At 44.2% G+C, this 14533-nt stretch overlaps 1 protein-coding gene across 1 annotated transcript in view; it reads left to right on the forward strand.

Annotated features, from left to right (window-relative positions):
• Nucleotides 1-14533, forward strand: part of LOC120909175 (oxysterol-binding protein 1-like) — a 117698-nt gene that overhangs the window by 84548 nt on the left and 18617 nt on the right. The window contains 2 exon segments of the mRNA XM_040320887.1: nucleotides 9724-9855; nucleotides 10973-11218. Coding sequence (XP_040176821.1) covers nucleotides 9724-9855; nucleotides 10973-11218 — 378 coding nt within the window.

A 14533-nucleotide genomic window follows, 5' to 3' on the forward strand; every position in this document is an offset into this window, starting at 1 on the left:
GAAGAGGCCCAGGGTGAACCATCAGGGCTGTCAGGTGCCTGTTCTGCCCTTGTCCCGTCTGCTCCAGTTTTTGTGACACAGGAGGCTCTGGCCTCAGCTATGGGGGGTCTGGAGCAGAGATTAGCGACCTTAATTGCATCCTCTCTCTCAAGAGAAAAACGCACAAGGTCCCCCTCTCCCTCTGAGGAGTCCCTCGATATGGGGCATCTATCCTCAGAAGAGGTTGATTTACCCTCTGGAGATCTGGCAGAAGGTCAGTTGGAAGTAGTGGATTCTGAGGATTCCACTTTGGGAGAACCTTTTTCGGCATCTCAATCCGAAAAGTTGTTGGTCCAGTCCCTCACTGAGATGGTCCGTTCGGCCTTCAAGTTGCCACTTTCAGAGCCAGCTTCGAGTTCAGTCTCATCCTTAGGCTCCTTAAAAGCTCCTCCAGCTAACTATTCCTTCCCGGTTCATCCCCCTTCTGGAAGGTCTTATCTACAAGGATTGGGAACATCCAGATAGATTTTTTTCTTCCTCCTAAGAAATTTTCGGTTTTATACCCCATGGAGGAACAGTTCACTAAAAAATGGGGTATCCCCAAGGTGGACGCAGCTGTGTCCTGCGTAAATAAGTCTTTGACCTGTCCAGTGGACAACGTTCTGGTATTCAAAGATCCGACAGACAAGAGATTAGAGACGATATTAAAAACCTCTTTTGCTTCAGCTAGAGGGATAACCCAGCCTGCAGTTGCAGCTATTGGGATTTGCCAAGCCTTGAAAGACCAGTTTAAGGGGGTCTTAAAAGAGGTGCCGGCTCAACAGGCCCAGAATTTGGCTGAGTTTCCCAGAGCATTATGCTTTGCCATAGATGCTATCAAGGACTCCATTCAGCAGTCCTCACGTCTCACTCTCTCGTTAGTTCATATGCGCAGATTACTCTGGCTAAAGAACTGGTCTGCTGAAGCCCCGTGTAAAGTTACTGGCAGGGTTTCCCTTTCATGGAGAGCGTTTGTTTGGGGAAGATCTGGATTCATATATTCAGAAGATTTCCAGGGGTAAAAGTACTCTGTTACCAGTAAAGAAAAGGTTTAGGGATTCTCCCTCCTTTAAAAAATCCTCCTCTCCTGTCCCTGGTACTTCCACTACCAGGCAGTTCCGACGGCCTCCCGGACGATTTAATGCGGGTGGGAAGCCGCAGGGCCAGCCTCAGGCTTCCAAAAAGCCTTGGAACCGTAAGCCGGCCAAGCCAGCATCTTTTTAGATGCTGGCTTGGCCGGCTTACGGTTCCAAGGCTTTTATGAAGCACTATGAAGGTTCACCCCCACTCAGCCGGGTGGGGGGAAAACTTCAGCTGTTTGCGAAGGCTTGGCTAGGGAGGATCCAAGACAAGTGGGTCCTCTCTACGGTTTCCGGGGGCTACAAGCTGGAGTTGAGCAAATTTCCTCCACCTCGCTTCTTACCCTCGAACGTCCCGAAGGACCCCGGCAAAAGAAGGTCCCTAGCATTGGCCTTAGATCATCTATTATCCCAAGGGGTAATCAGAGAACTGCCAGTGGAAGAACAAGGTTTGGGGTTTTATTCCAATCTCTTCACCGTCCCCAAACCAAACGGGGATCTAAGACCCATTCTGGACCTCAAGGCCTTAAACAAGTTCCTAAAGGTCCAATCGTTCCAAATGGAATCGATCCGGTCGGTGGTTGCCTCCCTGCAAGGAGGGGAACTTCTGGCGTACATCGATATAAAGGACGCATACTAGCACGTTCCTATCTTCCTCGACCATCAGAAGCTGCTTCGCTTCGCGGTAAATCAGCGCCACTTTCAATTCGTGTCCTTACCTTTTTGTTCTGGCCACCGCACCTCGTGTTTTCACGAAGGTATTGGCTCCACTGTTAGCCTATCTAAGGTCTCAAGGCATATCCATAGTAGCCTATCTAGACGACCTATTGTTGGTAGACCGGTCAGTGGCCGATCTAAACTTGGCGGTACACAGAACTGTAAAATTTCTGGAGTCCATGGGTTGGGTTCTCAACCTGGACAAGTCAGCCTTAATGCCTGTGCAAAGGCTCGAATATTTGGGTCTACTCATAGACACAAAGCTAAAAAGGGTCTTCTTGCCCCAAAGAAAGTTCGAGGCTTTAAGAGAACTAGTTCAACTAGTCAAAACAAGGCGTCAGCCTTCCATTCGCCTCTGTATGAGGTTACTGGGGAAAATGGTAGCCTCGTTCGAGGCCGTCCCATTCGCTCAGTTCCACTCAAGGGAACTTCAACACGCCATTCTGTCCGTGTGGAACAAAAAAGTTCAAGCCTTGGACCTACCTATGTCCCTCTCCCGGACAGTCCGGCAGAGCCTTTGTTGGTGGCTGGTTCCCCAGAACCTGCTAAAGGGGAAGTCCTTTGTTCCATCTCATGGCAGGTTGTGACCACAGACGCCAGTCTGCTAGGCTGGGGTGCAGTCCTGGGGGGCTTGTCTCTCCAGGGGAAATGGTCAATCTCAGAGAGGTCTCTACCCATAAATCTGCTAGAAATTCGTGCAGTTCATCTAGCCTGTCAGCTTGGTCAGACAGGTTGAAGGGTCTTCCGGTCAGGGTTCAATCCGACAATGTCACGGCTGTGGCATACATAAATCACCAGGGGGGCACAAGAAGTGCAACCCAAAGAGAGGTGAATCGAATCCTGACCTGGGCAGAAAAATATGTCCCGTGCATATCTGCAGTGTTGATTCCGGGAATAGACAATTGGCGAGCAGACTACCTAAGCCGCCAACAGGTGCTTCCAGGGGAATGGACTCTTCACCCCGACATCTTCCAGAGCATTTGTCAGAGGTGGGGAACACCAGATGTCGATCTGTTTGCATCGAGGTTCAATGCAAGGGTGGGCAACTTTCTGTCCCGGACAAGGGATCCACTTGCTTACGGCACGGATGCACTGGTGTTCCCATGGGACCAGTTCTCCCTAATGTATGCGTTTCCTCCGCTGCAATTATTACCCCGTCTCCTTCGCAGGGTAAAGTCGCAAGGAAGACCAGTGATTCTGCTGGCTCCGGCATGGCCCAGAAGGACCTGGTTCGCGGACAATGTAAGGATGTCCGTGGGGCAACCGTGGTCCCTTCCGCTTTGGCCGGACCTATTGTCCCATGGGCCAATATTCCATCCTTCCTTACCGTGTCTGAATTTAACGGTTTGGCTATTGGGTCCCATATCTTAACGAGAAGGGGTGTCTCTAATTCGGTAGCATCTACTTTGATTAATGCCAGAAAACCGGCATCCAGACTTATTTATTACAGAGTTTGGAAATCTTATGTGGCCTGGTGCGAGAGCAGGGGTTGGCATCCCCGGAGGTATCTCATTGGCAGAATTCTGGAGTTTCTGCAGTTAGGGGCAGACATGAAGTTGGCCCTAAGCACCATTAAGGGCCAGATCTCAGCCTTATCGATTTTTTTCCAATGGCCACTAGCTACACATTCTCTGATCAAAACCTTTTTGCAAGGTGTGATCCGGCTTAATCCACCAGTCAAGATTCCCTTGTGTCCGTGGGATTTGAATCTGGTCCTTTCTGTCTTGCAGAAACAACAGCCTCTGGCTCATATTCCTTTGGTCCTTCTGACCAGGAAGGTGTGTTTTTTGATAGCCATAACCTCCGCGAGGAGGGTTTCGGAGTTGGCGGCCTTATCTTGTAAGGAACCGTACCTTATATTCCATAAGGATAGATTGGTCCTACGGCCTCACCCGGCTTTCCTTCCCAAGGTTGTTTCTAATTTTCATTTGAATCAGGATTTTGTTCTCCCTTCTTTTTTTCTCAGAACCTAGTTCTGCAAGGGAGAAGTCCTTTGCATACGCTAGACGTATTAAGAGCAGTTAAGATCTATCTTAGGGCTACTGCTCAGGTCCGGAAAACTGAGACATTGTTTATCCTGCCAGAAGGTCCCAGATGTGGGCAGGCAGCGTCGAAGTCCACTATGTCCAAATGGATTCGGCAGGTCATTACTCAAGCCTATGGCTTGAGGGGAAAGGTTCCCCCGTTTAAGGTTAAAGCACATTCCACTAGAGCGGTGGGTACTTCCTGGGCAGTGCATCATCAAGCCTCCGTGGCTCAGGTCTGCAAGGCCGCAACATGGTCGTCTGTCCATACTTTCACTAAATGTTATCAATTGGACATAAGAAAAAATGAGGAGAGCGCCTTTGGGCGCAGTGTGCTGCAGGCTGCAGTTTGATTCCTCATGTCTGATGGCGCCCGGCTTATTTTTTTTTTGGGGTCTCCCTCCCCTCATTGGCATTGCTTTGGGACGTACCACATAGTAATTTCTATGCTTCTCTGTGTCCCGTGATGTACGATAAAGAAAATAGGATTTTTATAACAGCTTACCTGTAAAATCCTTTTCTTGAAGTACATCACGGGACACAGAGCTCCCGCCCCTCTTTTGGGATATTTGGGACACTTATTGCTTGCTACAAAACTGAGGTACTCCCGGTATGGGAGGGGTTATATAGGGGAGGGAACTTCTTGCCTTAAGGGCGTGCCAGTGTCCATCACCTGAAGGTAGACTCTATAACCCACATAGTAATTACTATGCTTCTCTGTGTCCCGTGATGTACTTCAAGAAAAGGATTTTACAGGTAAGCGGTTATAAAAATCCTATTTTTATTGTTGTGGGTTTAGTAACACTTAATGTTATATATGCATTTTACTTGTGTTTTCTCCTACGTTAAAGCGGGAGTTCACCCGCAAAAAAAAAAAATTAAGATTAGATTCATGTCTAGGGGAATCGGCTAGTTTTTTTAAAAACGAAGCAGTACTTACCGTTTTAGAGAGCGATCTTCTCCGCCGCTTCCGGGTACGGTCTTCGGGATGGGCGTTCCTTCTTGATTGACAGGCTTCCGACGGTCGCATCTATCGCGTCACGAGTAGCCGAAAGAAGCCGAACGTCGGTGCGGCTCTATACGGCGCCTGCGCACCGACGTTCGGCTTCTTTCGGCTACTCGTGACGTGATGGATGCGACCGTCGGAAGCCTGTCAATCAAGAAGGAACGCCCAGACCCGAAGACCATACCCGGAAGCGGCGGCGAAGATCGCTCTCTAAAACGGTAAGTACTGCTTCGTTTTTAAAAAAACTAGCAGATTCCCCTAGACAAAATGAGCATGAATCTAATCTTAAATTTTTTTTTGCGGGTGAACCTCCACTTAAACCTGTTGTTAGATTGCTCATGGCCACCTGATCAACAGTAGAATTGCAGAGAAGACACTGAGTAAAGTTAAATAAATTAAATTAATGGGATCCTCTTCTCGCATGTGGACTGCAGCAGAGGCTGATTGGTTTGTAGTGCTGGCTCCACCCCTCTAAGTCTGAGTGCCGCTGTTTACTTGGTATATTTGCATGCAGGAATATATTCAGTGATTTAAAGGGTCACTAAAGGAATTTTTTTTTTTAGCTAAATAGCTTCCTTTACCTTACTGCAGTCCTGGTTTCATGTCCTCATTGTTCATTTTTGCTTTGATGTTGCTGTAAATCCTCTCTGTTCTGGACACTTCCTGGTTGTCTGTTTCCTGATAACCACAGTACTGGGAGATTTCTCTCTGTGGTGACTAAATCAAGGAGGTGTGATTACTGTTTGTAAAACGAAACTGGATTGGTGCTGAGGGGTTTTAGACAAAGCATCGCTGCCCTCTATTGGCTCTTTGTCTCTGTACATCAGAGAACCAGGAAACAACAGCAAAAACGAAACTAAACTGTAGGTACATTATATGATTGGTTTTTATCTATTTTTGATCGTTTTTAAAAGGAATCTGTTAACTATTATATCTCTGTACCCTGTAAACAGTTATTTCAGCAAAAAATAATTTTTCCTTTAGTGACCCTTTAACCACTTAAGGACCGCCTCCTGCAGATATACGTCGGCAGAATGGCACGGCTGGGCACAAGCACGTACAGGTACGTCTTCTTTAAGTGCCCAGCCGTGGGTCGCGGGCGCACCCGCGACCCGGTCCGAAGCTCCGTGACCTCGGTCGCGGGACCCGATCGCCGTTGGAGTCCCGCGATCGGTCCCCGCAGCTGATAGACGGGGAGAGCTGTGTGTAAACACAGCTTCCCCGTTCTTCACTGTGGCGCGCTGTCATTGATCGTGTGTTCCCTGTTATAGGGAAACACAATCAATGACGTCACATGTCCAGTTCCGCCCCCCTACAGTTGGAAACACAGATGAGGTCACACTTAACCCCTTCAGCGCCCCCTAGTGGTTAACTCCCAAACTGCAATTGTCATTTTCACAGTAAACAATGCATTTTTTGCTGTGAAAATTACAATGGTCCCAAAAATGTGTCAAAATTGTCCGATGTGTCCACCCTAATGTCGCAGTCATGAAAAAAAAAGCTAATCGCCGCCATTGGTAGTAAAAAAAAAAAAATAATAAAAAAAAATGCAATAAAACTATCCCCTATTTTGTAAACGCTAAACATTTTGCGCAAACGAATGGATAAACGCTTATTGCGATTTTTTTTTTTTTTTTTACCAAAAATAGGTAGAAGAATACGTATCGACCTAAACTGAGGAAAATTATTTTTTTATATATATTTTTTGGTGGATATTTATTAAAGCAAAAAGTAAAAAATATTGAATTTTTTTCAAAATTGTTGCTCTATTTTTGTTTTTAGCGCAAAAAATAAAAACTGCACAGGTGATCAAATACCACCAAAAGAAAGCTCTATTTGTGGGAAAAAAAGGACGCCAATTTTGTTTGGGAGCCACTTCGCATGACCGTGCAATTGTCAGTTAAAGCGACGCAGTGCCGAATCGCAAAAACTGTCCGGGTCCTTTACCTCCCTAAACGTCCGGGTCTTAAGTGGTTAAACAACTTAAAGTGATAGTTAATTTTTTTTTTTAAAGCAAACTTTTACAAACAAACATGTCATACTTGCCTGTTCTGTGCAAGGGTTTTTCACAGAGCAGCCCCAATTCTCTGCTTCTGGGTGCTCTGCCAGTGCTTCTGGCTCCTTCCCTTACCTTTAAAATGAAACTGTTCCTATGCCGCAATGTCAGCGCTGCAGCCGCTTCCATTTTCACCTGTCTTACTTCTGTGTTCGTGGGCTACGGATCTGTGATTGGTCAGAGCCATGATGACGTCACACCTGCGCCATGATGGCGCAGGGCTCGGAAGGAACGGCACCCGTAGCCGTTTCTTCAGAGCGCATGCACCAGTGATGTCACTGGCTGCATGTAATGCACAGTCTGTCACAAAAGTGAGTACACCCCTCCACATTTTTTTTTTGCTATAAAGTTTTTATTGTAAGATCCAAAGTAGTGTAACTTGTGCAATTATAATAACATTCGTACATCTATCTTGTAAGTTTTCAAATTCAACATGAAGTATAAAAATGACATAACGTTAAGGCGCTCAATGATAATGATCAGGATGGCTGTTGGACCTGTAACATGTCAATTAGTGTTATTTTAATATACGATACCTGTCCTTAAGGAAAATAATTTGTACATTATTATGAACTGATTATTACTTAAATATAGATATTCAGTGCATGTTTTATATATGCGTGTGTTCACTTGGGGGTGTACTCAATTTTGCCAACAGTTTAGATATTAATGACTGTGTGTTGAGTTATTTTGAGGGGACAGCAAATTGACACTGTTATACAAGCTGCACACTCAAAGATATATACGGTAATAAAATATTTACAAAAATGTGAGGGGTGTACGCACTCTTGTGAGATACTGTAAAAATCTCCAAAACGGTACATGTTTAGGAGATGTTTACTTTACCTAAAGGTAAGCCTATAATAAATCCTACCTATAGGTAAATGTCAGTAGAGGACATTTACTTCCTCTCTTTAAAGGGGTTGTAAAGGTAAAAAATGTCCTAAATGGCTTCCTTTACCTTAGTGCCATCCTCCTTCACTTACCTCATCCTTCGATTTTTCTTTTAAATGTCCTTATTTCTTCTGAGAAATCCTGACTTCCTGTTCTTCTGTCTGTAACTACACACAGTAATGCAACACTTTCTCCCCTGGTGTGGAGAAAGCCTCTTGAGGGGAGGAGGGGGCGAGCAGGAGGGTCAGGACGCCCACTAACACACAGCTCTTTTCTCCATCTGCAAAGTAGATAGCGTCCTGACCCTCCTGCTCGCCCCCTTCCCCCTCAAGAGGCTTTCTCCACACCAGGGAGAAAGTGTCGCATTACTGTGTGTAGTTACAGACAGAAGAACAGGAAGTGAGGATTTCTCAGAAGAAATAAGGACATTTAAAAGAAAAATTGAAGGATGAGGTAAGTGAAGGACTGTAAAAGAAGCCATTTAGGGATTTTTTTTTACCTTCACAACCCCTTTTAAGGTGAAACCTTGAGACTTTACAATCAATTTTATTAACTGGTTGTTTTATATGTTCCTTTCAACTAAAACCTAATGCTGCATTTAAATACCCCTTCACAATATTAAAAGCTGCTTTACTTTTTATTTCTGTGATTCAATTTCTTTGCATTTGCCCCCTTCCTTACACTTTGTCTAGGCGAGGGTGATATGTTGGCTTACTTCTGTAGCTTCCTGAGATACCCATGTCACATATCCCAGGTGCCAGCAGGTTCCACACAGGACACTGGTCCTGCAAAATCAAGAGACATCTTGTAAACCAAACATTTCAGAGCCAAATCTCCGTCTGCAAGATCTGGCGCCCCTTCATCAGGGCTCAGTACAAGACCTAAAACTTGAAGAGGAGATATGGACAGCTGCACACCAAAATTTTTTTAAAAAGGTAGCCTTTAATGGTAAAAGGAAAAAAGCACTACAAAACACAGCAAGCAGTGGGGTGTATAGCTGACGTGTTTTACACTAGGGTTCAGTGTTTAGTCATGAGCTATGACTAAGCACTGAACCCTAGTGCGAAACGCATCAGCTATACACCCCACTGCTTGCTGTGTTTTGTAGTGCTTTTTTCCTTTTTACCATTAAAGGCTACCTTTTCAAGTTTTTTTTTTTTTTTTTTTTTTTGGTGTCCATATCTCCTCTTCAAGTTTTGCTTTGTGCATTGCCGGCATCCATTTTGGTTCTGAGAGGACATTGATTGCACAGTGCACTCACCTGGAGCGGCAGTTTTTCTCCTTCCTATCAGTACAAGACCTAGGTTGAGACACCCAGCTTCCAGTGACGTTGAAAAGAGAGATGGTGGATTAGAGGAGGAGAATGTGAGATTAGATGGTATAATTTTTTTCTGAACAAACCGGCACAAGGTAAAAGGGAAATCCAGTAATACTTGTCGTCATGAAGGTGCCAGGTCCACTTTAAGGATTGTTTTTAGGAATTGGCATTTGAAATTTAGCATTTGTGAGCATTAATTTTGCAGATTAAAGGACACCAAAGTATAGAATGCGGTATCATTTTTATAAATTGTGCTAAATACAGGTAGTTGATGAAAATGTGCTTGTCTATAATCATTTAGTGGCAAAAGTTCATGTGATGAAAAATGTTGTTCCAACACCCAAAGCATCCATATGCGTAGGCAAAAGACAGCCGGCCATATACAAATTGAAAGTGAACCTATTCAGTACATGCGGTTGGTGCTGCTTTTTATTTGGTGCCTATACAATCAGTACTCTCTGTATTTCCATCCTGCAGCGTTCAAGTGCCTGGGTGTCCAATTATCAGACTTGAGCACTCGTGGTGGTAGCAGGAGTGTGCATGGCCTGTGTAAAATTGTACAGGTGGTGTGCTCGTTCATTCATTTAACAATAATTGTTCTTTAATCTTAGGCCCGCCTGCCTTCAGAAGACACAAGAAAGGAGAGACGCACAAGAATTCCACATAAACCCAACTACAGCCTTAACCTATGGAGTGTTATGAAGAATTGCATTGGAAAAGAGCTCAGCAAGATACCAATGCCTGTAAGTGGTGCTCGGAGGGGCATGAACGTACACATCTGCCAAATCTGTGGGGAATGGAAAGGGCTTGGTATGCAAATTCAAATTTCTTCTAAAGAGGGGTTTCATTGGTCCGGCACCTCTCTCTCTGGTTTTTGAAGCCAGAGTGTTGGGCCGGTATTGGAGGGAACAAGCCAGTTCTTTCCTCATTAGATGGAATGAGATTTTGCATTTTGTAATACTACAAGTTTCAAGGCTCACAATCCTGCTGGATGGTAAGTATAGGTTCCTCTAGGTTCACCAGTTTTATTCCCCTAAACAATTTTGTTTTCCCCCATGCAGTGGGACTGTACCTGCACTGCATGGGTTAACTGGCCTTATACTCGCCACTTTCCTGCGCAACTTTTTAAAATGCCAAAAGGGAGCAAATATGGGAATACCAGATGTATGAGACTTATTGGGAGCCTAGCTGCATACAGGGGCCCAAAATCAAATGGCCACCTTCATGCTTTCTAAGGCTGCATTCACACCTAGGCGACAATTAACGCCGCGTACGCGGCATATTTTTTTTTTTTTTAACAAATCATTTCCATTGCTGTCTATGGCCGAACGCCAATGCCGCCTGAAAAAAAGGGTCCGGGACTTGTTTTCAGGCGGCAGGCGTACGGCGTTTCGGCGTTCGGCATGAGATGTGAACCATCTCCTAGACAGCAATGGAAATTCGCCCCTCCAGCGTATCGAGCGCCGGGCGTTTTGTCGCCAAGGTGTGAATGGAGCCTTAGGGTTTAACTTGCGCATTTTATTTCCTGATTACCTATTACTGTTTTGGAGGCCCTAAAATAGGGATAGTACAAACACGCCCCAAATGATCACTTTTTTGGAAAGTAGGCACCCCAAGGTTTTTGCGAGTATTTTTACATTCTATCAGCTCAAGGTGTAGTTTGTGCAGGGCTGTGCACTTTCCCTATGTTGGAGTGCTGGTGCTTGGTTTGGCGATGGGAGTGAAGGGAAGGTGAGTATAAGCAGCTACGGTATTTGCCATTTAAGTTAACATTCCTTAAAGTGAAGTTCTACGTTTTGTCTAGGCCTGCTTTTAAGTAGAGGTACTATTTAACACTCTTGCATCCCCCTTGTTTGGTAGGTAAACTTCAACGAGCCACTCTCAATGCTTCAGCGTCTGACCGAGGACCTGGAATACTACCACCTGCTGGACCGGGGGGCTCAGTGTGAGAGTGCTCTTGAGCAACTGTGTCTAGTGGCTGCTTTTACCGTATCCTCGTATTCCACCACCGTCTTCCGTGTGAGCAAACCCTTCAACCCACTGCTTGGAGAAACCTTTGAGCTGGATCGAATGGAAGACTGTGGCTACCGCTCGCTGTGTGAGCAGGTCTGCAATGTAGTTCTTCTTTCTTCTTTTTTTTTTTACAAGCCATGATGATCATTCATTCTAGGGCTACAACTAAAAAATTATTTTCATAATTGATTAGGTGGCCAATTATTGTTTTGATTAATCGTCTAATGACCTTTAAAGTGTTGTGTATAGATAAGTTATTATGTAAATTAAAAAAAAGGCAATTTATTATTAAATATCTATATGCAGTGGTAAATGTACAGTAAATAACTGTATGGTTAGGGAGAAAAATCTTTAATCCACTCTGAGAATAACAGACAGACGATATATTCATATATATAATGTGTGTGTGTGTGTGTGTGTGTGTGTGTGTGTATATTTATATATATATATATATATATATATATATTAATATATATATATTATAAAAGATTTTAAACATATATTACATACGGTCATTTACGTTAACCACTTGCCGACCGCTGCCTGTAGATTTACTTGGGCAGAATGGCACGGCTGTGCAAAGGGATGTACCTGCTGCCGTGCGAGCACGCGTGCCCCTGCCGCAAGCTCCATGAATGTGGGACCCGCAGGTGTCCCACAATCGTGTCACGGAGCTGCAGAACAGGGAGATGCCTGTGTAAACAAGGCATTTCCCTGTTCTGCCTAGTGACGGGACAGTAATCTGCTCCCTGTCGTGTCACTCGTAGCCCAGCCCCCCACAGTTAGAATCACTCTCTAGGACACACTTTCCTTGCCCCCTAGTTGTTAACCCCTTCCCTGGCAGTGTAATTTACACAGTAATCGGTGCATTTTTATAGCACTGATCGTTGTATAAATGACAATGATCCCAAAATAGCGTCAAATGTGTCCGCTATAATGTCGCAGTCACGATAAAAAGATATAATGCTATAAAACTATCCCCTATTTTGTAGACTCTATAACTTTTGCGCAAACCAATCAATATACGCTTATTATTTTTTTTTTTTTTTTTTTTTTTATCAAAAATATGTAGAATACATATCTGCCTAAACTGAGGAAAAAAACATTTCTTATGTTTTTTTTGGGACATTTATTCTTTTGTTGTGCAAAAAATAAAAATCGCAGAGGTGATCAAATACCACCAACAGCTCTATTTGTGGGAAAAAAAGGATGTAAATTTTGTTTCGGTTCAACGTCGCACAACCGCTCAATTGTTAAAGTGACGCAGTGCCAAATCGCGATAAGTGCTCTGGTCAGGAAGGGGGTAAATTCTTCCGGGGCTGAAGTGGTTTAAGCTGACCTTATTTTTGTGTACATCTAAAAAAAAAAAAAACTCTAGCTCCTCTTTAAAGCGGCTGTATACCCATTCTTATGACTTTCTATTGAATTATCAAATGCATTGTTTAAAATAATTTGCCATCAATAATTTTGTCTTTACCCGCTTGCCTTACGAGTTTTCGCTATATTAGTTTGTGATGACGTCGCCTACGTATGCGCTGTATCTTCTATCTTTCCAGCAAGCCCAGACCCTGCCGTAAATATGCTGGGTCTATGTCTGGGCTGCATCATTTCCTGTTGTCGACGTCAGCCCCCGACATCCCGCGATGCTTCCTCCCTAATTCTTCGCTGATTCGCTATGCTTCGTTTCCGTAGTAACTGGAAACGAAGAAGAGGCTATGGTAATGCGATTACTGCGCATGCGCGGGATTACGGAGTCAAAAATGTACTGTGGGAGGAAATAAATAACTATTCAGACGCGGAAGACCACAGTTGAGATGGCGCTGGCTAATATGAAGAAGCAGCGTTTTTCGGATATAAAGAATATTTACAGTACAAACTATTTTTATGCTTACTCACGCTGCTCATTTGAATCTAAATGAATAGTTATTTTATAATGTTAAAATAGTTTTTTCTTTAGTAGGGTTTACTACCGCTTTAATACTTGTTTTTTAAACAATCCCAAACCCCAATTTAAATGACTAATCTAGTGGCCAGAAAACAGCATTGTGCATCCAGTAAAATATCATCTGAGGGCATGATAAAGTTGTAGGATTCATATGAACTGTTTTTCCATGATTCCCAATCAAGTGAGCCCACCCTTATGGTAGTCAGGGGGCTGAAACCCTGAGTGGTCTGGGTCTCCTAAAGCCTTGTACACACGATCAGTCCATCCGATGAGAACGGTCTGAAGGACCGTTGTCATAGGTTAACCGATGAAGCTGACTGATGGTCCGTCACGCCTACACACCATAGGTTAAATAACCGATCGTGTCAAAACGCGGTGACGTAAAACACAAAGACGTGCTGAAAAAAAACGAAGTTCAATGCTTCCAAGCATGCGTCGACTTGATTCTGAGCATGCGTGGATTTTTAACCGATGGTCGTGCCTACTAACGATCGGTTAGGAATCCATAGGTTAAATTTAAAGCAAGTTGTCTTTTTTTTTAACCTATGGTTAAATAACCTATGGGGCCCACACACGATCGGTTTTGACCTATCGGTTAGGAATCCATAGGTTAAATTTAAAGCAAGTTGGCTTTTTTTTAACCTATGGTTAAATAACCTATGGGGCCCACACACGATCGGTTTTGACCGATGAAAATGGTCCATCAGACCGTTGTCCTCTGGTTAATTTATCGTGTGTATGAGGCCTAAGAGTATATTGCACGGCTCTTCTTGATATGAACGTGTCAGAGCAGGGAAGATGGCAGCGTCTCATGTTCCTGAACCAAAGCAAATTTTTGGTGAACTTTTCTGTTTGCGAACCGAGTTATTCGTGACCTGAGGTACTGTATATATATACTATTAGTGATTGAATCTGGTAAATATCAGATGTGGAGATAAAATGTTTTTTTCTTTAAATAAAAAAATTGAAGTTTGTTTTTTGCCGATTTCTCTTCCGTTCATAGACAGACACAGCATCCTTTGACAGTAGGGTTATGCACCTTCCTTCCAGGAGAGTTTAGGCAGAATTTACAGCAGTTAAAGCGTTAACAACCTTTCCTTAGTGCCGCTCCTCCCAGGGGGCGTGGCTCCCTGGGCATAACCCACACCCTGCTCTAGCTGTCCCAGTTTTTTTTTGCCCAACGACAGGAGAGGTCGGGCACTTCTGGAGTCCTGTACTCCAGAAGGAGTTGTTTTTTTATTGCGATTTTTCTCGCTTTTATTATTTTTTTTCCTGCATTTTTGAATCCTGTGATTCTTCCATCAACAGCTGACTGGGTGACAGGCTGGGTCTCGACTCTTGTAGTCCCCCCATGTTCGGCCATCGAGCGTGTGCCGGCCCTCAGCTCAGCTTTGGGACGTCCACGACAGGCCCCGTTGCTCCAGGGGCATCCGGGGAACATTTTGTTCTAGGGCACACATATG

Source organism: Rana temporaria, chromosome 8, assembly GCF_905171775.1.
Source record: "Rana temporaria chromosome 8, aRanTem1.1, whole genome shotgun sequence".
Lineage (NCBI taxonomy): Eukaryota > Metazoa > Chordata > Amphibia > Anura > Ranidae > Rana > Rana temporaria.